The following is a 25459-nucleotide window of genomic DNA, read 5'->3' as shown; positions in this document are numbered from 1 at the left end:
CACATCCCCCCACATTTTATACTCTTTGGAAATGGAGCTTCCAGTAACACGGGAAATGCTGACGCCAGGGGGCTAAGTGACAAAAGCAGGACGTGAAATCACACCCGCTGTATTATGTCAATTGCTAAAATGCATAGAAAAAAGACTGGAAGGAAATCTGCCAGCGTGCCGACAGGGGCTGTCCCTTCATGGCGGGATTGTGGAAAATCCTATTTTTCTATGCTTTGCCAAATTGTCACCAGGGTCCTGCAATCCTCTGGCAATCAGTGGAAGCAACAGAGTAAAAGAGAAGCAAACACATCAAAGAAGAAAGGAGTGGAGAGAGGAGGTGACAGCTGGCTGTTTGGGGGACACTGAGTTCTCTCCCTTGTGGCCAGTCCAGCAAACCTGTCAGTCTTGCCTCCTAAATATGTCTCGGGCCACCCACTTCCCTAGTGACCCCTCCGCACTGCGATGGGCCTCTCCTGACCGTCCTTCACCTGCAGGCCCAGCGATCTCTTGCAACACGCATCAGATTACATCACTTTTTGGCTTTAAAGCCCCCACTGCATCCACTGCTCTCAGCACCGAGGCTAAAGCTCCTGGAACAGCTTCAGGGGCCTCGAGTGGCCGCCCAGGCAGGTGCCTTGGGCCAAGGCTCACGTCCGGATGCCCTCCTGCCTTTCTTTCCATCTTATTCACCATCATCTACGTATGCGGAGCCCAGCCTGGCACAGAAGCCGCTGCAAATCAGGGGCCTCAGCACGGATACGGAGATTGAATGAACTAGGGAGGTGGTTTCAGGTGGCCGTGACATTCAAGTGTTGAGCCTGGTGTGTTCAGGTGGGCACCTGCTACTGTGCTGGGGGGAAACCAGGCTGGGTCGGATGGCTGTGGCCCAGGAGGAGGACTGGCGGGGCCAGAGGAGGCTGAGCTGGGGGGTGTGGAGCGGAGGTTCTGGCAGGGGGTTCGTGGGGAGGCCTTGCACGGCCCCATCTGCACTCTAGTAAGTTCCCAGGAAGCCCCGCCTGTTCCTGGTTTGGTGATTCAAGCCTATCTTCCTTTGGAGAAAAGCACTTCAGATGTTGAGGGTTTTTTTCCCACTGTCCTCAAGGGCCGTGAGGAGGCAGGACAGCAGGGGGAGGGGTTTCCAGCCGGCTGGGAAGTGGTCATCCTGTGGGGGACGCAAGGTCACTCGCAGGCAGGACGCCGCCCGCCCGCCCTCACCTGCCTTTCCACTTTCTAGGTACCGTCAGAGGAGGCTCGGCCAGGCCTGCCGGGCACCTCCCCCAGGGCAGAGTCCCAGGGAAACACTGGGCCACTTCCAGTTGGAGGGCACACGTGGCCTGGGGGCTCCTCAGCCTGCCTTACAGACAAAGAACCGGAGACTAGGAGAGGCAGTGACTGGCCCAAGGCCACCGAACAGGCCACAGGCCATTCCCAGGAAGGGGGTGGTGGAAGCTGCCACTGAGGGTCTCACACCAAGAGCCCAGGGCCCCCAGGCCGCCTGCCCTGAGTCGAGCACCAAGCCTGCGCGGCTCTCCCCATCCGAGCCACCCACGGGGCAGCCTGTTCCCATCCCTGCTTTGCAGACAGGAAACCCAAGCACGCGGGGGTGACCTGGCTCCAGACTCTGCCTCCTGAAGAGAGGCCGGCATTTCCCTAAGAGCCGGGAGGCCCTCCGTGCCGCGCTGTGCAAGGGTCTCCTACCGGACACCGTCTCGGTTCTCACTGACCAGGTCTGGGGCCGCACATGGTTCGAGACGGTGGACAAGTGTTCCAGATGATTCCGACAGCCATTCATGTCCCAGAACTGCTGCTTGCCTCCTTCCCGTAAACAGCCTGGGATGCCTGGCCCGGCCGCCGGGGGCAGCACAAAGCGTGGGCCGGGCTGCACTCCAGGGCCCGTGGGAAGGTTGCAGAGCCCTGCTGGGCCTCCGTTTCCTCACCTGTGGGAAGGCAGGGCTGTGCTGCAGGAGAGCGCATGCCCGGCTCCTCGCTCCCGCTCCCCTGACCTGTCGCCCCCCCCTCCCCGCACCAACCCCAGGCCCGGCCCTCAGCTGACCCAGGGAGGCTCTCAGGCGCTCTGGAGGGCGCCCTGGGGCGGGAGGGAGCCGAACCCCCAACAGCTGCCGTCCCTGGTTCTACCCGTCCTGAGGCCGGTCTTCCACCTTCTCCCTGGGCATCCTTCCAGCGAGTGCCTTTTTCTAGATCAAAGTCGTCATGACACGAGCGTCCGTGTGCCCGCGAGGCTGCAGGCCGGTCCCGGCCCAGCGCCGGTCACCCAGCAGGCCCCCCCCCACCCCCCCCGTGCAGAGCGGGGTCCAACCTCAGCCGCTAGGCCTCATGGGCAGACTTCGGAGGAACCTACCGGGGCTGAAGCCGGGCCCGGTGGGGAAGGGAGCCCTGCTGGCGGCCAGTGCAAGGCTGGACACGGAGCAGCGGCCCACACCTTCCACCGACATCACCGCAACCCTCGGCACGAGTGGGGTGCCCCATTCGTGTCTTGCACTCAACTCGGGTTTTACCTCAAGGCCCAGAAGGTCCTGCTGTTTCTGGGCCAGGCTTGAGCTGGAGAGTCAGAAGTTTCTGGAAGAACCCGTGATCCCATCTCCAGCGATTTCCAGAGCTCACGCTGGTGCACGTCGGTGTGCTCGGGAAAGCTGCCGTCCCGGCACGACTTCACCCCACTGTCCTCGGCGGGGAGCCTGTCTCGCTTCCCCTGGCGCGGCAGCGACATCGCCCGGGCTCCCCGCGCCCTGGTGCGCCGGCCGTGCTCGGCCTGCGAGACAAGGGCTGTGAGGAGCCCGCTCTCCGGGCGTGGAACCTGAGGCTCGATGGAGCCCACCAGCTGAGGGCCGGAGACGCGGACCAGGCTCACAGCACCTGCCTGGGGCTGGGGCCCTGTCTGAAGGGAGCACGTGGGGCGCTCTCCCAGCCCCGGGCAGGAGCTACGCCACCTCCCTTTAGGAAGTGGGGATGCCGGGGTGGGGGCAGGGAGGGCCCACCTGCGGCCCCTCGCCAAGCAGCTGCGGACGGCCGAGAACCTTCCCCTCGCCAGGCCGTGGCCTTCCCGCCACAGAGCCACAGAGCAGCAGCCACGTTCTTGGTAACTTTTTCTCTTTATTGCCAAGTTCAGATTTACAAGGAAGTTCCAGTTTTCATCTCCACCCTTGTGTTCAGCACCCACGAAACATGAGTCATGCTGGCGAGAGCAGGTACTTCCCTGGAACGGTCCCGTAGCCCAGAAGCATGAGGTTTCCCAGCCCTGCTCCTCCTTGGGACAAGAATTATTTACATATTTTCAACTCAGAGGAACTAAAGGAACCCTTACGGTTTATGTCCAACGTCATCGTGACGACATTAAATATTTCTTATTTATTGCGTCTAGAAAAGAAGATGAGAATTGGTTCAGCCTGTGCCTTTTTGAACAGTGCATCTTGAGACCTTAGAGAAATCTGGTGTATGCCTGTAAAGAGGTGCGTTTCCTCGCTTACCCCTGGGTCGCAGTGCAGGTGCTTGGGTGGGAGCTGCCCTATGCAGAGAGCAGCAAGCAGGGCAGGCTTGATGGGGGAAGGGCAGCACAGAGGGCCTGCTGGTGGCAGGAGGACAATCCCTCCCACCCGCCCCCCCGGGGGGGGGCGGCACGTACCTGTCTGACTTTGAGAGGCGCCCTCACTGGCTCAAGTTCCCAAACTGGAAAGGACACGTGCTTCTCCCCAGCAACTTTCAAAGCTGACGTTTGGGGGTTCATGTGGCCAGCCCTGCCCCTGACTTGGCAAACCCAGTGGGCCCGACGTGGACTCGGGGAGGGTCTCTGCAGGGACATGGAGATGGCGGGCTGGATGGGCCTGCTGAGGCCGATCCCAGAGATCCGAGTCTGGTACTCGCGTGTCACAGGCCATGGCCCCTGCCCCGGGCTCGCCAAGGATTCCTGGCTCTACCTCTCTGCCCCAGAGTCCCAGCACCTGCTGTCTGGATGGGCCCCTCTGGAAGTGCCCCCACTGTTAGATTTTCTGGGGGCTCCTGAAGACATAGCTGTGCCACTGCTGCCAAGACGGTGGAGACCTGGCTGCCAGCCGGCTGTGGGCTGCCCACAACCAACCCCTCGAGCCCACCTGGGGAGAGGCCTGCCCTTGGGCCAGACGTGGGGCGGAAGCTTGGCCTGATCGCACCTGCTATTCAAGAGCCCAGGGAGGCTGGGCTGCGTTCAGCTCTCCTGCCTGGGTGGTACTGCTGCGGGTTGTCCTGGGCATGCTGTCCCCCAGCCGAGACTTTCCTCCCGTAGAGCTTGAAGCCCCCTGGAGCCGCTGGATTTCAGACAGCAGGCTGGTGGTCCCAGGGCAGGGTCCACATGCCTCGGCTTGTTCCTCACGATAATGCCACCGGCTGGGAGGTCACTGGCCTTCTCTCGTTTCTACTGCTCCAGAATCATTTCAAAACCAGCAGTGAGTGGCTCTGGGGCTAGCCTGCCCCTGTATCCTGGCAGAAGAACCAGTGGGGCCCCTGTCCCTGACAACATGGACTTTCTCCCTCTTTCCGTTCCCCCTGCCTGTCCTTTCCAGGGGGCTCTCCTGAAGGTCATGGCTTGTCCCTCCTTGCCGGGGCCCCTCGAATTTCTGCCTAAATGGCTGCCTTTCTGAGCTGGGTCTTTCCCCTGTTGGTGCTGGCTGGGCTCACCTGCCCGGAGGGCTTCTCAAGGCTGGAGAGATCTGTCCCGCAGGCGCCACTCCCCGTCCTCAGGGGACCAGTGTGTTTCCTTCAGGAGGCTGAAGTCTGGCCCGGGAAGGCCCTGCCTGACAGCAGATTGTGGGAGTTACTGGGGACCGGGTCCTCTAAGAGGTAAGCGTGTGGAGCATTTCCTGAAGCCACCTGATAACCCGGACCGGCCGACACTGACACCACGGGTGCTGGCACTCCTGTGGGACACGTGGAGGCAAGTTTTGGAAGGTCTGAGCATCAACCAGAGAGGTGAGGGTCGCTTGGCCTTGCCTGGCTGAGTAGAAAGAACATCTTGGGAGCTTTATCGGATATAGCGGAGACCTGGCCTGCACACACTCAGCCCAAATGGAGAAGGAACTGGGGGTTTCCATTTGAAAAACGAGCTTGCATCTTTACAGCAGCAGCTGAGAGGAAGAGGGACAAACCCCGAGCTCCTAGGATGGCCCTGTGAGCTCGGACGTCACGTCCTTGCAGCTGGGCAGGGGCTGGCCCTCGGGATGTCCCTGCATGCGGGCACCCACACCACTTAGCAGCAGGCAACGGACTCGGAGGACGGTTTCCATGGCCTTCTTCCCATTACGGCCACGGGGGCTGGAGTGTCTGCAGTCCCAAATCGTTCTTTCTTAGACAAATAGAGAGATGGCGACGACCGAAGGTGATGCCGGAAAACCGTCCTGTTTGGTTTCAGCCTGGAGAGACGAGGAATGGTCCTGAGCGGGGAGCTGACCGCACTATCCCCGTTTCATGGAAAGATCTTCTGGGTAACGCAAGGCCCCTGGGCTGCCACGGCAGAGAAACTTTCAGCCCTCCCAGCTCTGTGTGTACCTGAGAATATGAGTCTCTCCCTTATTTTTGCTTAAAAAATACTCTAAACTTTCCAGGAAGGGACTTTTATCATTCCACAGGCTTGCAGAGTTAGTGAGTAATAAAGAAATGAGAATCCCTTAAGACAATGGAGAAAGCCAGACTGAGAACTCTAAACCCAAAACGCTGGGAAGTTCAAGGCAAAATGAAAATGAAATCTCAACAGTAATATTACACTTCCAACATGACATCAAACCTTAGGGTGGAGGATATTTTTGAACTTTTTAAATAGATGTTTTTCATCTGCCGCCAGAAGCAGGAATAAATATCCAAAGGAGATGTTTATCGAAGTTTGCTTTTCTACAAACTTCTACACAAAGTGACCACGTCCGCTTCTTCTGTGCTCACTGGGGACGGTGGCAGAGGACCTTCGAGACTGGGGAGGGGCTGGCTGATGAAGGGAGTGTTGTCGGTGGGTCCTGCTGCCCTGGGGCCATGGGCTCTGACACCAGCCCAACCTCCTCTGCCTCAGTCATCTGGGTTCGCTGGGGGTGTCGCCACTGGTCCCAGCCTGCTCTCAAAGAGGTGTGAAGTAAAAGGGGAACTCAAACGGAGCAAAGGACTGCAAGGATGGTTCGAGGTGGTTACCGGGGCCGAGGAGAACTTCGGATGCTCCCGAGGTGTCTGTCGTGTCTGCTGCTCCGGGTCCCTGCCAGCGGGGCCGCACGCACGAAGGGAGGTCAACTCAGTGCTCGGCGGGGCCCGCTGGCTCTGGCTGTGCAGCCCCCTCGCCCGGGGTCCCTGTGCCCACCGCGGCTGGTGTGGGTGGCGGGGGGATGCCGGTGAGGGTGCGGAGGCTATGGGGGTCGACGGGCGGGACGAGGGTCAGTGACTCCGCGCTCAGCGTGTCGGCAGTGTCCTCGCAGAGCAGGGAGATGGTGGGCTGCTGGGCGGGGATGAGGCTGGGGCACAGGCTGACTGTCTCCACGTCCGCGCTCCTCGCCAGGCTCTTGCTGGGCCTGGCCTCTGCTTCTGTTTCACTGACGATCACCAACTGGTCGGGAAGGTTAGGCTGAGGCTGTCCCATAGTCATGGGGTCATCTGGGCAGGGGGTGGGGGCGGAGAAAAAGCAAAGGTATGCTCAGCTCTGAGATGCTCTGCTCACGCTGGCACCCTCTGTTCCCGTCCTGAACAAAGGCCCAGGGAGGTCTGGCTGGGAGATGATGTGCTGGGGGAATAGCTTGTCTCCACTTCCTCCTTCTGGGGACACAGAAGCTGGCAAATCCAGCCCTACCTAGGCCTGGGGGATATCTGTCAGGGCCCAAGGTTACTCTGACTTGTGATGCAAGGGACACATTAGGGGCTTGTGCAGAATCAACGAGTGGGTTCCAGAAGCCCAGTTCCTGGTGCCAGGAAACAGCCCAGACAGGCTCTGTGTGTGAACCACCTGCCTGATGATAAATATGCGTTTAGGGAGAGAACAGGCTTGGGTGTGCTTATCACCTCAGGCCATTCCCAGAGTCTATATTTGGTAACATTTCTCCAAGAGGGAACTCACTGCAGTATTAAAAAAAAAAAAAAAAAAAAAAAAAAGGAATTCTATACAATTTTTCAGCTTTGCAAAGCTAAAACAAAACCTTGGACTGTGGTTTTGTCCCCTGCTCCTCCTCTAAGTGCTGAGTTAGCACCCAGAAAGGGGCTGTGATCGCTCAGGCCATTCGTATCCCAAGGGTCTCCCCCAGGGGCCACAGAGAGAAGCCATGTCACAAGGCAGGAGCGGCCCGATGCAGTTATTTTAGGAGCGGCAATTTCTTTTTTTGGTGCTTTTCAAAATCCGTGATTAGATTACAGACAAGTGGCCTATTTGCTTTCCAAAGACGAGCTGGCCTGGACAGAGATACCAGCTGCCACTGGGGTTCCTCGTGGGAGACATCTTCCAGGACTTCATGCGCCAGTGATTTGAAAACATGGGTACGAAGGCCGTGGGCATCTCGCTTGGAAAGCAAATCTCCTCTGTTACAGATCTGGGGGCCAACAAGGCGCTGAGGACACTGTGTGTGTGGACAATGAATCTGAAAGCACTCTGGGCCCTGGGATGATGGCAGACGTTTTTTGGTTCAATGTGATTCCACTTAAGTTAGTTGTATTTTTTTTTTTTCTTAAGTTAAGCCAAAACAAAACAGAACCGCAAATTGAACACAGAGCAGAAGAATGGAAAAACCAAGAGCAAAATAAAACCGAAGGGCATACAGAATGGGATGAAGGAGAGGAAGAGGATCCCCAGCGTGGAGAGGAAGCTCAAGCAACAGATCAAGTCTCCCAAAGGACACGTCGCAGCTTCCCACAGGACTCCCGGGCACGGTGAGCTCGGAAAGGCCCCAGGTCACTTCTTCACAAGGCCTTTTTTCTTCTATCCGTTCTTTCTTTTTTTTTTTTTTAAAAAAAAAAGAGAAATAAGGCCCAGAGAAAACCACTGCATGCATGGGGCTTTGGGCCTGTCCTCACTCTGAGAGGGTGGCAGTGGGACACGGGTGAGCACCAGTGGAAAAAATGATTTGAGGTGTGATCTCAGCCCACAAATGCTGAGTAAACACCCCACACACTTTCTGGTTTCTCTGAATTTCAATGAATTTGCTCCACTCAGGATGCCTTGTGGTGACGGGCTGGTTTCAAGGCCTGGGCTCAGGTTGTGACCCATCGCAATCTGAACATGGGGCTCTGAGCACAGGCTCACCTTGCTACAAACAAGCGTGTCCAGGAACTTACGTACATAAGGACCCACGTGTCAGCTTAGCTGCTGACGAGGCAGTTTAGAAATGACTGATTCTCCAAGGGCGCTTTTGTGCCATCTGGAGACAGAGCTTCAGAGCATTTCTTTCACGTTTTCTCCAGACTTCTCCATGAGAATTCCCTCTTTGCTCGGGTCTGCATTTGCATGCAGATACTCAAAAGGGCCGACAAACCTCTTTCCCTGATCCCTAATGGGGTTTCTGGTGATAAGAATGATCAAGCGTGTGGGAAAGTTGCTATCAAATATATTAGAAAACAAATAAACCAGCGAACGATGCCACACACACGAAACTGGTTCCTTCTTTAGGAAAAGAACCAACAACTTTATTAAAAGGGTTGGTTTTTCCCCTGAAAAATAGACTCTTCCTATTTTTTTTTTTAAATAGGAAAAATAACCTCCTCTTACCCATCACCTACAACACTGTTCTTTCTACCTATCTATCTATCTACCTACCTACCTATTTAAAAAACTTTTTAAATTTTTGGCTGTGTTGGGTCTTCGTTGCTGCGCTTGGGCTTTTTCTCTAGCTGTGGCGAGCGGAGCTACTCTTCGTGGCGATGCACGGGTTTCTCATTACGGTGTCTTCTCTTGTTGCGGAGCACGGGCTCTAGGCGTGCGGGCTTCAGTAGTTGTGGCTCACGGGCTCCAGAGCGCAGGCTCAGTAGTTGTGGCACGCAGGCTCAGTAGTTGTGGCTCATGGGCTCCAGAGCACAGGCTCAGTAGCTGTGGCACACGGGCTTAGCTGCTCCGCGGCATGTGGGATCTTCCCGGACCAGGGCTCGAACCCATGTCCCCTGCATTGGCAGGCGGATTCTTAACCACTGCGCCACCAGGGAAGCCCCCTACCTACCTATTTTTAAACCAGGCACTGCTTCCTGAATGTTAGCTACAAATTTATGCATTCAAGAGGCGGAAAAAAACCAAGAACTCTGCCAAGTTTTCACGGGGGGAAATAGCGAGGACACAGTTTATGGTCAGTTTATGGTCAACCCGCAACGGTCACCGCTGACCCTCTGGCCTCGCTCACCTGATGGTGTTTCCGAGCTCTGAGGGCACAGGTTGGGGCCTGACCCAGGAAACGAGTGGAGGCTGGAGCGGGAAAGCCCGACGTCCAGGTCCCCGTGAGGGATGCTCGGCCTCCCCATGGTGCTGCCTCAAGTTGACACCAGGGCAGCGGGTCCCGAGTCCCTGGCCGGCACCCTCGGAAGCTGATCTGTGGCTCTAGGGCAGGGGCTCAGCTGACCCCGGGTGAGTGAGTGACAGTTTCCAATAAAAATGAGGATTGGATGTACTCGGGCCGGGGGAGGTGGGACTGAGAGACATGGGGAAGAAAAGGACAGTGCAGCACAGCAAGTTGGAGGGCAAAGCTCAGAGGAAGCAGCTTTTAAACGCAAGAGAAGGCAAAGGCTCCTGCCTGGCAAGTGCAGCTGCCCAGCGGGAGGGCACAGGTGGGAAACCCCTACGAGAAGCATCGCGGGAGGGTGGCAGTGACCACGGCCCACCCGCGGCCACTATTTGGAGCTCTAAATGCAAGAAGGGGAGATGATGGAGTCACGTCCGCCAGCACGCTTACAAGTGAAATGACTTGGCCTCTGGCTGGAACGTGATGGAATCTACCACTTAGCTTCGAGCAAGGCTGGGGGATAAAGGGAAAAGGAAAAGAAAAAAAGCAACTAGTTGACTTCTTTGTGGCTTTTTGCAAATTCTACTGCCCAACCCTTGTGGCCTAAACTGGGGGGGGCCCTGCGGGGATGGGGCTGGAGAACCCCCCTAGCTCAGGGCCTGCACCGAGCCTGGTGCGGAGGACAGAGTTTCCAGGCTGCCCGGGGCTGCCTCGGAGGAGCTGACGTGGGGTGAAGGGCTGCGGGTTCGGTCCTCAGGCGGGATGAGGCCAGAAAGGGACTGGAGCTGAGGAAATGGCTCGGGTCGGTGGCCCGGGCTCCCCGTGCCCTCGCCTGGCATCCCGGGAGCCTGCTGGTGTGGAAATGCAGCGTGCAGGGGCGTCGCGGGCCGAGGAGGCTACCGGAGGAGACCTGCCTGCAGTGACCGTGCCAGAGGTGCCGTGACAGCTGCCGATCGAAGCACTAAACCCAGTGGCCGCCGTGACTGTCGGCCTCCGACAGGCTGAACACTCGCCGGCGTCCTTTCCTGCCACTCCTGACTAGAGGGAAACACAGCGACAGATCATAGAAAGCCTTTAACAACGGGACGGAGAAGGTGACACGGAGAGGGGACACAGAGCAGCGACGGACGCGAAGCATCGACGAGAGCATGAGGCGGGGGGCCTGAGCCAGCGGGTGCTGGTGACGCTGCCCCCATGCAGGGAGGACACCCCCATCCCACCCCCCAACGATGAGGCGGTGTTGGGACAGCTAAGAACCAAATCATCCGCTTGTGGGACTAAAGACGGGTAAAGACGGCGGAGGTCAGTCCTGTGGGGAAGGAAATTCTCGGGGTCATCGGCGACACTTGGTCTCGGTGAGCACCCTCGGGGGCGGAGGAACAGAACTGCCTGTCGGTGAAGATGAAAACCCTGCATCCCTGGGCCAGTCTGAGGAGGGAAGGGTGTGTGGTTGGGGGATCGGAGCCAAAGCAGTTAGGGAAACAAGTAGATCTCTGACCCCAACCGATGAGGCCGAGGGCTCTCAGCGGCAGCCACCGAAGCCACCAGCGCGGCTCTGGGAGAGCCTCCCATGACCCCCTCCCTAGTCACCCCCTCCCCAGCCACGAGGTGACACTCTCCCGGCCACACTCTGGTGATCCGCACCTTTGAAACCAAGACTGAACCACAGCGGCAAGATCTGAGGGCAGATGCCAAGCGGCTGCAACAAAAATGTTAGGAGCATCTCCCTGGGGAGGAACCGCCACCTCTGAGACACAATCGGGATTACAGCAGAGCTTAAGACGAGTGCCACGGAGCACAACAAGGCGAATGGACTGAACTGTAGGCTGAAAAATGGTTAAAATGGCACATTTGATGTTACGTGTATTTCACCGCGATAAAAAAAATTAACATCATGGATAAAACTGGGGAGAAAAGAGAACACGTTTGACTTGGGGTTTTGTCCTTAAAAGTCCCACCTGACCACGGTGCCCGGGTTCAGTAACACGCAGGTCGGCCCTGGGCTGTCTGGCGCTCAGGTGGCCCAAATGGGATGGTGCTCTGGGGTGAAGGTCGTACTTTCAGACAATCGTCTCAGGGAGCAGGTGAGGATGGGGGAGGGAGGGCCCGTGTCAGGCTCCCAGCACAGGGCCACCAGGAACCAAGCTCTTCCTTCTTTCTATAAACCCTTAGGGGAGAGTCAGAGTGGCCCCAGCTCAGAACTCCCTGGGTCTGAGAATGGACGCTGGAAAGAGCAGCCTGGCCTTCAGTCTGAATTCATTTTTTAACAAATGATTTTCTGTCATCCTCCTCAAAGTGGCTCACCCAGAACACCTGTGAAGCGCAACAGATTGGAGATTGGAGGCAGAGTGGCTGTTTGAGGAACTTGGTGTAGGTCGCAGAGCTCTTAGCTGAGGAGACGGCTTTCTTACTAGAATTCCAGGCTGTGTGTGCGTGTGTGTGTGCGTGTGTGTGTGCGTGTGCGTGTGCGTGTGTGTGTGTGCGTACAGGCATAACCCAGAAGATGTTTCTAAAGTATTCCTACTGATCCGACATCTGGTTCTAAAATTGGGTCTATTTTCTCTTTCCCGCCATATGTTTTCTGCAATTTCAGCTTCTCAAAACCATAAAATGTTTAAGGAAAGAAAAAAGTGCCGATTCCAACCCCGTAATTTTCTCCCTGGGGAACAAGCCGAGGCCCACGAGGCTGGCTATGCCGCATGAGCCCGCCAGAGGTTCCTGGACTTCTCCACAGCGTGGGGCGCCCAGCTCTCCCCGGAAAGACTAGAGGATTTCAGGGCACTGTCTTTAAAGGACAGTGGGAACAGGTGGGCTCACGCATCAGGTGCTAAAACCAGACGGTAAACCCTGCTGGGCACAGCTTTAACAGGTAAATCGTCGACAATGAAAATAAAATCCCCTTGCCCCCAACTCTTTCTGGTTGGTTCCTTTGGTTACCACAGAATTCAGTTTTGACCTTTCTGTTAGTCTGGGGTGTCTCTTGGTCCCGATTTGAGGGCCTGTACTTGCTGAGAAGCCACTCACAAGGGTCCACCATGAGCCTTTGGTGTGTGAAGGAGACTCAGAAGCAGCGCAGAGGGTGTCTGTGGGTGACTGGCAAAGTGGTGACGCCTCTAGGCGGGGTCCTTCCCCCCTTCTGGTGATGGTCCCTCTGCCTGCGCTGGGTCTGCAGCCGCCGCTTGGGCCTCGGCCCTGATGGGCATAGGGGCTGTTTCTCAAACACAGACCGCCCCCTGGGTCTGTACGTGGAGGAGTGGAATTGATAGGTAGATCCCAGAAAGATAGGGAAAAGGAATCAACTCATCACCAGGCAGTTTCCGGGCTGGGCCTTGGTGGATTGTGTGACACCCAAAGGCCACCTTCTTCAGGGAGCCCTGGCCCAGTCACCCCCTCATCCCCGGGTTTTCAGCTCCAGTGACACCTCCTCTGGGAGTCTCTGGCCCCGCCCGCAGCCTCCAGCTCACAGCTTATAAACTGGACACTTATCTGTGCGGTCCTCTGATAGACTCGGCCTCGCCTGCCAGCCTGTGCCTTCCATGCTTTGCTACCCTCTGTGCCCAGGACATGTGCATAGTAGCGGGTGGCGTGGGGTACCAAGGCCGAGGTAGTAAGAGGCAGAGAGAAGAGCCTCTTAGGTGGGGTGTCGGGGCCGGCAGGTGGAGGGCCACGCTCAGAGGGACCCTTCTGAGATCAGGCCTGGTGTCCACAAGGCCCGAGGCGCTCAGACTGGAGGCCCCATGGGAAGCTGAGGAAATCCGTATTAGGGATAAGCGTGGGCCTCTTTCAACCCCAGGCAGGGAACGCTAAGGTCCCCTGGGCTGGACAGAGGGCGGAGGCGGAAAACACAACCGAGCGTCACAACAGTTTCACACCCTTATCTGGGGGTGAACCCATCTGGGCTGGCAGACGCGGCCGTCTGGGGTCCATTTTGCTGCTGACTTGGGGACCACTGGGCTTCCCCCCCACTGGAGCTGCATAGCCCTGCTTTCGCTGGCTGGGGCTGCACAGCGACCTGGGCCTCTGTGAATGGGCTGAGGCTCTTCATCTGGCTCTAGAGCAACCGTCGCGTAGGGAGGAGAGATGCGCGCCCTTCATAGGCGGCCCCCAACCGCGATCGGAACCCAAGGCCCAGGTCTCAGGGACGCCCCATGGAGGCACCTGGGACAGACTTAGGAACCGAAGCGATGCTCCGCTGGGCTGTCTCAGGAGGCGGAGCAGGGCTCTGGGTTGCCAAGGCTGGGTCCCTATCTGGGCCCCCCTGCTACCAGCTGCAGCAGCATGGCCAAGCTGTGTGACCTCTCTGAGCCCCCATGTTTTCAACAGCACAGTGTGAGGCAGAGGGTTGCAGGACGCAACAAGGGGGTGTCTGTAACGTATTTGTGAGCACCGTGCCTGACACGTGGGTTTTGGGAGCAGCGCCTACAGGGACGCCCCGTGGCGGGTACACTCCCAGAGGGCTGGGCGGGGGTGGGGCCCAGGCCACATCAACGGCTGAGAGCGAGAGGGTTGCCCCTGGCTTTTACGGATGTCCCTGCGCGATTCCAGGTTTCGACCCCACGGAGCAGAGACACGGAAAACTAGACCTGTCTCATGCCCTGGTAGATGGTATCTCTCAGGTGCTTTCCTGACCAAACCCTGACGTGCAAAGTGTGGCTTCAAGAGCAAAGAAGCCCCTGGAGTTTGCTAATTCCGGCTGCAAAGGGCCTGGTGGCTGCTCTCCACTCTAAGAACTTCCTGGACTCCGGGAAGCTCTGCAAACACAGGGTCAGGAATGCTTCTGATTCTGCACTGTGTCCTCCAAAACCACTTTGAGGACAAGTGGCTCCGTGGCTGGGCTGCAGCTGTTTGCCATCCAGGCTGGGTGGGCTGTGGAGGAGAGGCCCTGGCCCATCCTGCGGCCCGGCTGGCCCTCCGAGGACGCTGCCTCTGGCAGATGGTGGCCAGGCCCTGCGGTGGAAAGTCTGGTGGCTTCCAAACCAGAAGCCTGAACACCGGGCCACCACCCTGGGCTGACGTCAACCAGGGAACAGGCAGAAGGGCACCCGTCCCAACAAGAACCTGCCTCCCTTCGTCCATCCAGCATGGCTCGGTAGGACACCAGGCAGATGCTGGAACCATCTGGGGAGACCTGCCCTACAGGGAACATGGAAACCCCACGTGCTGTTCTCTGGATGCTCCCAGTGGCTGAAGGCCGGCCTGCAAGTTTGGCATTGAGAGGAAGTGACTGGTGGTCCTCCTGAGATCGGCCGCCCCAGCCCGTGGGCACCGATGCTCTCTCCTTCCAGGGGTCAACAGCTGGCTCCTCAGTGGAGAGTGAAGCACCAGCCGCCCAACAGGATGGCCCTGCATCAGGAGGTGAGTTATTTCAGTGTCTACGGAGATTTGGACAGGCAGGCTGGGCCCCAGGCTTTTACTGTCAGGCAGCATAAAAAATGGGGCCTTGCACGCTTGCAGGCCTTGCAGGCCTGCCAGGGACACACCGATCGGGAGCAGACACCCGGGGGCCTGACCATCACTTATCGACCTGACAACCAGGCTAACAGCCCCTGCATTTCTGAGTTGAGAAGACATGTCGTTGGCACTGAGCAGGGGATGATGGGGGTAGGGATGGAGGGGCTGAGGGAGGCCAAGAACAAAGAAACTAGCGCAAGGTGCAAGGTGGGCAAGGTGCAGAGCCCCAGGGGCCACACTCAGGTGGGCAGCTGCACACCCAGGCATGATTTTGATCATGTGGGTCTTTGCTGGCTTCAGTTTTAGGCGAAGAAGTGTATGGCTCATTGGTTCGCTTAGCTGTTGGCTGCGCCTCCTTAAAAGTGAAAAAAGGCATACACAGCGGCACCAGGAAGAGACCTTTCACCCAAAATGCAATTGTAAGTACGTGTGTGTGTTTGGGTCCACACAACAGAGACACAGAACTCTGTGCACATGCAGGCAGGATGCGGGTACAAACGTGAGCACATAAACACACAACCCTGCACTCTGGCCCCCAGAGCCAGCATGAGACCAGGCTTCAGGGGGAGGCAGAGGGCTGATCTTGGCTTCTGAGAAAGCTCTGTCTGAATTTCCCAGCTACGAGCCTGGGAACGGCAGCAGCAACTGCTTGGATACACAGCCAACCTTAAGTCGGGCTCAGAAATAGCTCAGACAGGGCAGTCATCTTCCCCGGGCTGGGGCAGGGAGGGAAGCAGGTGTCGAGTGGACGGGGGTCTACGGGAGGTGGCTTGAGGGTCACCTTGCTGCCGGGGCCTCATGAATGTCAGTCGGAGATGGAGGTAATGGATGCTTGTGGGAGGAGGAGGGAGGGGCTGCAGGCAAGAGGTGCCCTGGGCCACAGTCATGGAGACCAGGCGGGGTTAACCCTTTGCTGAGAAAAGCGGAAGCTGAAAACTCTGGAGAGAGGTGCGGGAGCCCAAGGGGATCTCTGTCTCTGGTGCCGAGCGGACGGTGGCCAGGGGCCCCCGATTTCCTGGCGCCGCGTTGGCTGCCACCCTGGCACACCACTTTTGTCGAGACCCATCGATCCATCACTTAACAGGAGTTTGCACAGGTGTCCCTGAAATATGATGGGTGAGGGCTCTGGATGGACCCTGCAGGAACGGCAAAGGACACTGAGGGTCCCCAAATGGGGGCGCATACCAGAGTTATGGGGGGGTCTCTCAAATCAGAGATGTCCGGGGCCCTCCAGACCCACGGGTCACCCGCCGGGGTGCAAAGCGTCATGCACTCTCAAGGCCCTGCTCCTCTGGCTGCATTTTGGGGCCGTGTTGCTCAGGAAATAAGCCGGCATCTTCACTCCCGGGATCTCAGGCACTGCGGCGAGGTGCTCACGTGCGAGGGGCTCACGGCAGCTCAGAGCACAGGGGGACCACGCACACGTCTCACTCCAGGCTCCCTGCTCATGGGGTCTCTCCGTGCCACATCTACACTTGTGACAGTTACAGGAGGGCAAGATGTGACTCTACCCCACCCCGACAGACTCTCAAAAGGGCGGCAAGATGCACCCCCTCGTCACAGACAACTGGACTGCACCAAACATTTAAAGAAGAAACTGGTGTGTTATGGAGGAGAAAAAAAAAACTAGCAGAGACACGATTCTTTCGCCAGAGTTCAAACAATCACGTCTGGGAGACCCCTCCTCGTGACACCTAAGACTCTGGAGGTGATAATGGGGTGAATTTAGGCTCAGCTACCTGCCGCCGCGGAGGCCTTCCAGTGGACCAGCCTGCAAAGGGAGTGATTCCTCCCCTGTGGGGAGCCGAGCCAGCCGCCCGCCGCCAACAGCACGTCCCAGTGGATGCGGAACCCCGGGTGGCAGCGTCCCCAGACACGGCGGTGAGGAGCAGCCGGGGGTCAGGGCTCTCGGGTGGAGGGGTCGCAGGGTTCCCTCCAGTCCCCCCACTGCGCCGTGTCCGTGGCCAGTACCTGCGGGGCTCTGGGCGGCCGAGGGGGTGGACGACGAGCTGGCGCCTCCCGAGTCGCAGTGGCTGGTGCTCCCGCTGCCGCTGGGGCTCCCGCTGGCGGACGGCGACGGCGAGGACAGGGAGGACGAGCTCTGCTGGTTTATGCCCTGGGCCACGGCGAAGCCTGCAAGACAAGGCGGGACGTGACCCAGCGGAGGGACAGGTGGCCTGGCGCGAGGGGTGCCACCTCCCCGGGCACTGCGTGTGCGGCCCCCCGGGGCAAGCGCCCACCGCCAAGGCTGGGCCGGGGGCCTCCGCGTGAGGGTGGCGCTAAGCGACACAGAGCCGGCCCCTTCAGAGTCTGGGTCTGCTCCCCGTTATCAGCTGAGCTCGCCGGGCCTGGGACTGACCTGGACACGCTGCGAAGCTGTTTCGAGGGAAAGGGTGCAGCCGCCATAGAGCCGGGGTGTGGGGGCTTGGGGCGGGGCTGAGCCGTGAATCAGTGCTGATGCTGGCTCTGCACCGCGCCGGCTGCGCCCTTGAAGGGGACACACAGCCTCGGGGCTCAGAGGCGTCCTGGTGAAGGTCACAGAGGGACTCGGGGCATCCTCACGGCCGAACCTCGGGACCTTTGCTCACACACCCGAGTTCTTCCAGGGGCTCTTAACGCCGCACTGGGCGGGAGGGGAGACCCTGAAGACGCTCCCTGCCAGAGAATCTGCTCTGCCCTGGAGGGTCTGGTGGCGAGCTTGGTGGGAGGAAGGAAAGCTCTGGTGAAAAGCTAGCAATCACAGAGATTCACTTGGGCCTCAGAGCAACTCCTGGTTTGGAGACGGGGGCCGCACATTTCTGGGGCCTGAGGCCTTCCCAGCCCGGGAAGAGCCCGGGGGAGTGGAGGAGCCCCACACGTTGGAGACCTGCAGACCTGGGCAAACCCTGCTTCACCGGCAGAAGCACTAGGCCGCGTGCCCAGTGTCGTTTCCCAGCTGCTGGTGGGCCGTGTGTCACCGGCCTCTCCCCAGCCCGCTGCAGCGGGGGTACAAGGGGAGAGCAAGGGGGGGTGCAAGCAGGCCCATCCAGCCGGCTCGGCGCTTGGCGCGCGGTGGGAGCAGGCTGTCCTCTATGACGGGGGGAGGCCCTTCTGACCGAGCCGCCCCGGAGCCCCTCCTCCGGTAGGCATGTGCCTTCCTAGACCGTGACTCCTGCCCTTGGTACGGCCTGCTTTCCTAAAGGGCCGCGGCTTCTGATTTCATCCACGAAACACGGGGAAGCTCCCAAGGAACGACTCCCCGTCGGCGCTCCCAGGAGCCCGTGCAGACTGTGCTGGTTCCCCAGGAGCTCTGTGCTCCGCGCCCCACCCCGTGTCTGCACCAAGTCAGGGCAGGGATGGGGGCAAGTCCTCCTCCCACCTGAGAGTGGGGGCCCCAACCCTCCTGGACGGTCACCTCAAGCCTCGCCACCCTGAGCGCACTCACCCCGGCCCCAAACCTCATGCTCTCCGCCTGCGCTGCCTGAACCTCACTCAGCCCAGAGCCCACTGACACTTCTCCCAGCAGGTTCTCCAGGCCTGACCACGCCTTTCTCGGAACTCAGGGAGGCAGCGGGGTGTCGAGCAGGGAGGGGTTGGAGAACTATGGCCCTCTGACTGTTAAATAAAGTTTTACAGGAACACAGCCACGCCCTTTGCTTACATTCTGCCTGTGGATGCTTTCAAGCTACAATGGCAGCACTGAGCCAGTGCAAGAGAGGCTGCACGGCCCACAAAGCCTGAAATATTTCACTCCCTGGCCCTCGACGGAAACGGTGTGCACAGCCTGGAAGAGGATGGGGGCACTGGCTCTGGCACCAGGAAAGCCTGGGCTCCATACTGATCTGCTCGCTTATCAGCGGCGGGGTCCTGGGCAAGTCTCCCCACTTCCCTGAGCCTCCTTCCCTCCACCCACTGGTGGGCAGGCCTCGGGGCGGGCATGCAAGGGGACCCGACGCTCTGTCCCCACCTCAGGACTTAGGGGAACCCACACCCAGCCACCGTGGAGAAGCTCTTTTGTACTAATGTTTGAGTTAAGATTATTTTTGTCTAAGGATCAAAAGCTGGGTCTATTTATACCCCCAGCCAGGCCGTCCCGGGTTTCGGGCGATGTGACTGCATGCAGATGCGAGGTCTGGAGGGAGCACGGTGGGTAAATTCCCCGCACCCACCTACGGCGGAGAACAGCAGGATTACCGTGCTGGAGTTCTCAGGAAAAGGCATCATGTGATATACTGTGTGTGTGGTGGCAGGGCCTCAGATTAAGCACGGCAGACATCAAGGCGAATCCAAACACCAATCAGGAAGATTCCCAGGGGGCAGGCAGCCACAGCCCCACAGAACCAGCTTAATAGCTGCTTACTTCTTAATCACTTGAAGTGGTAAACCCCCAAGTTTACAAGCTGTTTACTTGCTTTGAAAATGAATCACTCCTTAACAAATCAAAATGTCAGGATAGCTTTCCCTGAGCTGCTTATTTATCACAGCCGTGAACAGAGGGGCCGGAGAGTGTGGTAAGAGAGTTGAGACTAAGCCGACCCTGTTACACTCCCGACAAACGCCCCAGCCAGAACGAAGGAATGACGTGGCAGTCACCAAGGTGGTCACCCACCCCTTCTCTTAAGGACACACATCTTGGGACTTCCCTGGTGGCGCAGTGGTTAAGAATCTGCCTGCCAATGCAGGGCACATGGGTTCGATCCCTGGTCCAGGAAGACGCCACATGCCACGGAGCAACTAAGCCCGTGCGCCACAACTACTGAGCCCGCGCTCTAGAGCCTGTGAGCCACAACTACTGAGCCCGTGTGCCACAACTACTGAGCCCGTGTGCCTAGAGCCTGTGCTCCGAAACAAAGAGAAGCCACTGCAACGAGAAGCCTGCGCACCGCAACGAAGAGTAGCCCCTGCTCGCTGCAACTAGAGAAAGCCCACACGCAGCAACGAAGACCCAACGCAGGCAAAAAAAAAAAAAAAGGCACACATCTTCTCTCTCACAAACTTTAACGCCCTGGTTTATTACTGTAAGACATGTGGGGTGGAGTGCGTGGGGTAGCAGACGAGATGCTGAGACTGAGGTCAGGATACTCAAGTTCCTTCATTTGGAGAACGGATTAGGGTCAAGCCATAGGTTGACAAAAAATACGGTGCACCTTCTGTAGGTGCTAAGAGTTAGAGAGAGAAAAAAAAAAAATCACCAACCACTGATAGCACCCATTTGCGGGTCTAGCTGAGCAGAGGCAACTGAATGCATCTTTCCCTTGTCTGCTGCTACTAAAAATCCACCTCCCTTCTTTCCATGGCATGGGGACTCAGAAAGGCTCAGCGAAGTTTTTTGTTTGTTTGTTTTTTAGCTCAGTGCCCAGACTCCCCTTGCAATTTCATGGGGCTCCTCCCCAAATCGAGGTGGCAACACTTTGAGAGCCGGTTTGACATGTCACGGGTAAGGAGGGCTCTGCAGAGAACTCAAGACAAGCACCTGGCCCCCTGCTCTTCTCCCGGGGAGGCAGTTCTCGATGAACTAGCTTTGGCGGGGGTGCCGAGGGGTTTTCTGGGCGCGAGTCAAACACACACGGGCTGCCAAGTACTTGCAAACGCACAGATGCGCCAGAGATCATGGGACAAGGGCACAGGCAAACAGGTCTCCCTGAGAGCTCCTCCAGCAGATAAAATTCTTGGCCGTCCCCGAGTATGTCTCAAGAACAGCCTGTGAGATGCGCATCAAAGGCCGTATGGGTTTTCACACCAGCCGGCTGATTCCACATCTAGAACCTGACTGATGCTGCGGAAGGTGCCGTGGGTGGGTCCATGGATGTTCAAAGCACTGGTGTGTGTGGCAGGGAGCTGGAGGCACTCGGAACATCCACCAATCAGGGAAAAGCCAAATCGAGTCTCCTACGCCGGGGTGACCAAATCCTCGGCTGCTGTTAGACATGCTGGCGTAAAAGCAGATGAAGTGCCGAGGGAAACACTCAAGACATAGTAAATAAAAAAAGGTTAGAAAGAGCACGTCCCACCTGCTCCCACTGTTGTGAAAAAATAAAAGGTAAAAAAAAAAAAAAAAATCTAGGCTCTGCCTCCCTCCTTGTACGGGGAGCAGAGCAAACAGACTGGAGGGATTGAAGCAGAAGTCACGGGAGAACCAGGTGGTTTGCTATGGTGAGTTTCAGTTTAATTTTTTCATGCTTGTCTGAATTTTCCAAGACTCCTACCACAAATAGTATCTTGAACCAGAAAAAGAATGGAGGCTGAAGGAAGGCACACGAGCCGTCTGGGAGCTGGGCAGGTTGAAGCTGCTGGGTCCCTAATACAGCCCTGGGATCTGTTCTGGCCTCCAAAGCTCTCTCCCCTGGACCCACTAAGAACCTCCCCACAGCTGGGGCCACGATGCCAAGCTCCACAGCAGGCGGGCCAACGGTGAAATGCATCCCTCGCTTTCCAGGAGCCCTGGGCTTCACAGGGTCAGGCTGGGGTCTTCCTGCTGCCCTCTGGCCCCATTTTGACAGTTATTCTGGGAAGGTGAACTCGTGAGTAACTCTCTGGTGTTTGTCAAGTACAAAAATACCACAAGAAGGTCAGCCTTCTATTTTAGGTCCACTGCTAGAGGGAGCAGTGGGCTGGGAGTCAGAGCCCCAAGTTCGAATTCAAGCTCTGCCCAACCGGGCTCATGACCTTGGACAAGCCCCCTCTTCTCCACGAGTCTTCACGTCTTTATGCGAAACACAGTACAGTGAGTGAGGGTCTCCTGGCTTAAATGGCCAGTAGTTTTCTTTTCACCTATAAATCTGAATTTGACTTGAACCCCACAGCCTTTTTGGGACGTAGGCAAAGGAGAAGACGCTGAAAAGTGCACCCCAAATATTCATCAGGCACACCGTTGTCTTTGGGTGGAAAGCCCACGAGGCTTTCCCCAGGAGAACCAGGATGCCACGGCAGGCGGGGCCCAGGGCTGGCCAGCCGCAGCCCAGAGGCTCGCAGATGTGTCTGGCTTTGCTCACATCATGTTTGTGCTTGTCTGCTTGTTTTAGGCACCGCCATTCACACACTGGAAGACTGTATACACAAGTCCGGATTTCTGGCTTCTTTAAGAAAGATCTGGCATCGCTGGGCCCCATTCGCGTGTGGCAGCACCTGGAGGGCGGGGGTGAGCCGGTTCCTTCCCCTCCCCAACTTGACGCGCCTGGTGGTCGTCGGCGTTTCAGTTATTCATCTCTTGCTCTTTATCCTTGGATTCTTGGTCAGATCCACAGGACTCAGGGACGTTCCAACCCCCAGCAACGTTTTGTCAGCTCCCTCCTCAAACCCTGCCCTCACCCCGCCCCAATCAGTGGGGGTGAGGGGAGGGCCGGTGGAGACGGGGCCGCCTGCCTCTAGCAGCTCAGGCAGGTCTCATCTCAGACTGTGTGACAAGAACCACTTGCTCTTGGCCTCAGCTGGGCTGTTCCCTTGGTCTGGAATTCCCTCTTGCCTCTTTCCTGTCTTCACAGATCCCTTCCTCATCTTTTAAGGCTCACACAGCTCAGGGCCAGCTTGGGCAAGAGTTTCTGCAGCCAGTCGGGTTAACGGTTCTTTCCCCTGTGCTCCCGTAGCCTGCCCTGTCCAGCCTTGGGGCCCCGTCAGCCCACGTAGGGCATACACCCAAGTAGGGCATAAGAAACTTGACTGCAAAGATGCTTTGCTATTTTGTGTGCCACAACTACTGAGCCCGTGTGCCTAGAGCCTGTGCTCCAAAACAAAGAGAAGCCACCGCAACGAGAAGCCTGCGCACCGCAACGAAGAGTAGCCCTGTCAAAACAACTGTCATTATTTTAACAGCTAGCACCTGGAATCCTTTGGGGTTCAGAGCGTTTTAGACAGTGTTTCTGATATTGTGAGCTGTCTCCCAATACCCATTCTCCCCTTCATCTGCAATTACAGAATCTGACAGCTAGGCACGACCCTATGGCTAAGCTGTGGCCAATGAGATAGAAGTGAAAGTGACGTGTTTGATTTCTAGGAAGGCTTCTTAAAAGGAAGGAGTTATGCTTTCCTCCATTCTGCTTCCTGAAACATCAATGTGATGGCTGGAACTCCAGCAGCTGTCATGGCCCACGAGGATGAATCACATATTAGGGACAGCAGAGCACTGAGCAGGAAGGATCTTGGGTCCCTGATGCCTCTGTGGAGCCCCTGACTACCTTCATACAGGCTTCCTCTCACTGAGAGGGAAATAAAACTCTTTGGGGTTTTTCTCTATTATGTAGTTGAACTTAATCTTAACTGACAATTGGGAAAAAGCTTTGTTAAGGCAGGGATGTGAGCTGAGCTCTGTAGGGACAGGGACTAGCCGGCCCCCAGAGCTTCCAGTGTAGGGAAAGCTGCCCTGCACTTCCTGGGGGCAATCTGGGAGAGGTGGAGTGAGGAGAAAGAGGAGAAGGGGTAATTGAGATGGGGCGGTGACCCCCACGACCCCCCAAATCTTTAGGAAATGCTCCTTCAACTCTTTCCTTGTGTGGTACAAGTGGACTTTTTTTGGTGGACACAGTGAAGGAACTGTGTTTCCATCTGGGTTCACACCAGGCCACACAGAGACTACATGTGAAGGCCAAGACCTGGAAACAGCCGGGACCACGAGAGAGTAAAGGGTGGGAAGGCTTGCACGTGTGCAGGCCAGAGAACTGGGGGTCTGAGCCAAAGGTTTCCTAAACCTCCGAGGAGCAGGGAGGCCCCAGCTGACCTCTGCGGTCTGTCCAGAGCTTGTGCTGCTTTGCACACTATAACTGTATGTAACAGATATTGGTTACGTGACTGAAGTGCAACTATTTCAGGTTAAAAACCGGAAAATGTGAAAACTACCTGAGCAGGTAGGGGATTCCACAGGGACCTTTTAGAGAGCTGAAGGGGAAGGAACCCCACTGGCTTAGACTCCATCTTGGGGACCGTGACCACTGAACATCACCCCACAGCCTCGCCCCTACAGACGCTCCTACAGATCTCCCGCTTCCAGGAAGGATTTGAGGCGACTGACATTTTAAAACCCAAACCCAAATGCCATGGCTATTAAATAATGAAAATACTAAACGCTGAAAGCCACGAAAACAGAAACTAAACGGTGAGAGTCCAACAATAAAGGTGGGTGGAAAGTGAAAAGTTGTACCAGAAGGACTTCCAGGGAGGGGAAGCTGAGGTCACCACTTGGCGCTCGCTTCCCGGGAGCCAAGACCTCAAGGAACGCTGTCCCAAGTGACCTAGCTCTTGTGACATCCCAGCTCATGTGCAAGATTCCTGTCCCATTACACCCTCCTGGGCAAGGCCCCTGAAGGCAGCTTCTCGGAAGATCCAGCTGCCTGGCTGGAGATGGGGCCTCGTTCTGGAAAGATAACAGCACATCACAGCGCTTTGCAAACTTTTTTTCTCGACAGTGAAATTCTAGTTTACATGCAAGATGAAAACAGAACTGCCCTGGCTGCATGGTGCCTGATCAAGGGTGGGCTTCCCTTCCCCTGTCTTTTCTAGAACCTCTGCAGAGGCTACCTTTGAAAATCACAGACATGTCAGGGGGAACCTCAAAGCCTCGAGCCTACAGGCTGCAAACTCGAGCACCAAGTTTGGACGGGTAACACTGGTGAAAGAGGAGAGGCCAGGGGTGAAAGGCAGACAGTCCCCCCACTCGCCATCTGTTTCCCCTTGTTGGATTGCGACATGGGCACTGAGAAACCGTTCTCTTCTATCAGGAAAATCAACACGATACATGGGACATTCAGCCTGTGTCAGGGAGATGACAGGGACTGGTGGAGACTGGAGAAAACTGGAAACTACAGCTCCGCAGTCTCTCCTGACTGCTGCTACCTGAGAACGTGGCCATGGCTCCCTGTTCTTCAAGAGAAGCTGGATATCTGGATTTTGGTGGAAAACCTCCTGATCTTTTAAATGGCCGACAACTCGCTTCACCTCCCTTTTTAAAAAAAGAAGCAGGCAGCCCCAGGCAAGTCAAACCAAGCACGTCTCCTGTCCACGTGGGCCTCTGCTCCAGGCTGAGACCAGGGTCATCACAGCCGAGGCCACCCTGCCCAGCTCCTGACGTGTGTGCCTTCTGAGTCTGAAGGACATGACCCCAAGCCATTTAAGGCTCACATGGATGTGCTTCCAAGAGTCCACTTTTCCTCTTTTAGGAAAAAGATCTAAGATTTGGAGGGGAGGGCTGTCCACCCTGACAAAACCCGGGCCCTGCATTTCGACAGTCTCGGCTGGAATGAGGACCGTGGGGCGGGGGGGTGCCCCGGGTCGGCCTTTCATTAGCAAATTCGTCCCGTGGCTGTGGTTCAGGTTGTGAGGATGCAGTGTTCATATTTTTCTCACCACTCCTCAATGCTGGGAAACAGTAAAAAAATCAATCGGCCCCGTGACCTCGCGCACAAAGCCGAAGACGGCAAGCACAGCCGTGGTCTTATTTCTCCCCTCGCTGGCTCCTTCCTCGGCTCTGCCCTTTCACCTCCCAGCACAGCCTGCCTGGGCCCTGGGGCCAGAGAGGAGGTGCTGGGCTGGGACTGAGTGTGGGACTCAGCCTGAAGCCCACAGGGTCTACAGGCGACACAGAGCTTTCTCGTCCACGTTTCTGACTCGAGAGGCTGGCTCTG

At 57.1% G+C, this 25459-nt stretch overlaps 1 protein-coding gene across 3 annotated transcripts in view; it reads right to left on the bottom strand.

Moving 5' to 3' along the window:
* Positions 1-3082: 3082 nt before the first annotated feature.
* Positions 3083-25459, bottom strand: part of CLEC16A (C-type lectin domain containing 16A) — a 208705-nt gene continuing 186328 nt past the window's right edge. For 2 of the 3 annotated variants that reach the window (XM_068565832.1, XM_068565833.1), the window contains exons 22-23: positions 16842-17003; positions 3083-6606 (exon numbers count right to left, since the gene is read on the bottom strand). In XM_068565832.1, coding sequence (XP_068421933.1) covers positions 6251-6606; positions 16842-17003 — 518 coding nt within the window. In that variant the 3' untranslated portion in view covers positions 3083-6250. Of the gene's footprint in view, positions 6607-10333; positions 10458-16841; positions 17004-25459 lie in introns of all 3 variants that reach the window. The other variant, XM_068565834.1, reaches the window with a different exon arrangement.

This window comes from Eschrichtius robustus, chromosome 16 (assembly GCF_028021215.1).
Source record: "Eschrichtius robustus isolate mEscRob2 chromosome 16, mEscRob2.pri, whole genome shotgun sequence".
Taxonomy (NCBI): Eukaryota; Metazoa; Chordata; class Mammalia; order Artiodactyla; family Eschrichtiidae; genus Eschrichtius; species Eschrichtius robustus.
The sequence above is the reverse complement of the archived record's forward strand: the minus strand, read 5'-3'. Positions and strand labels throughout refer to the sequence as shown.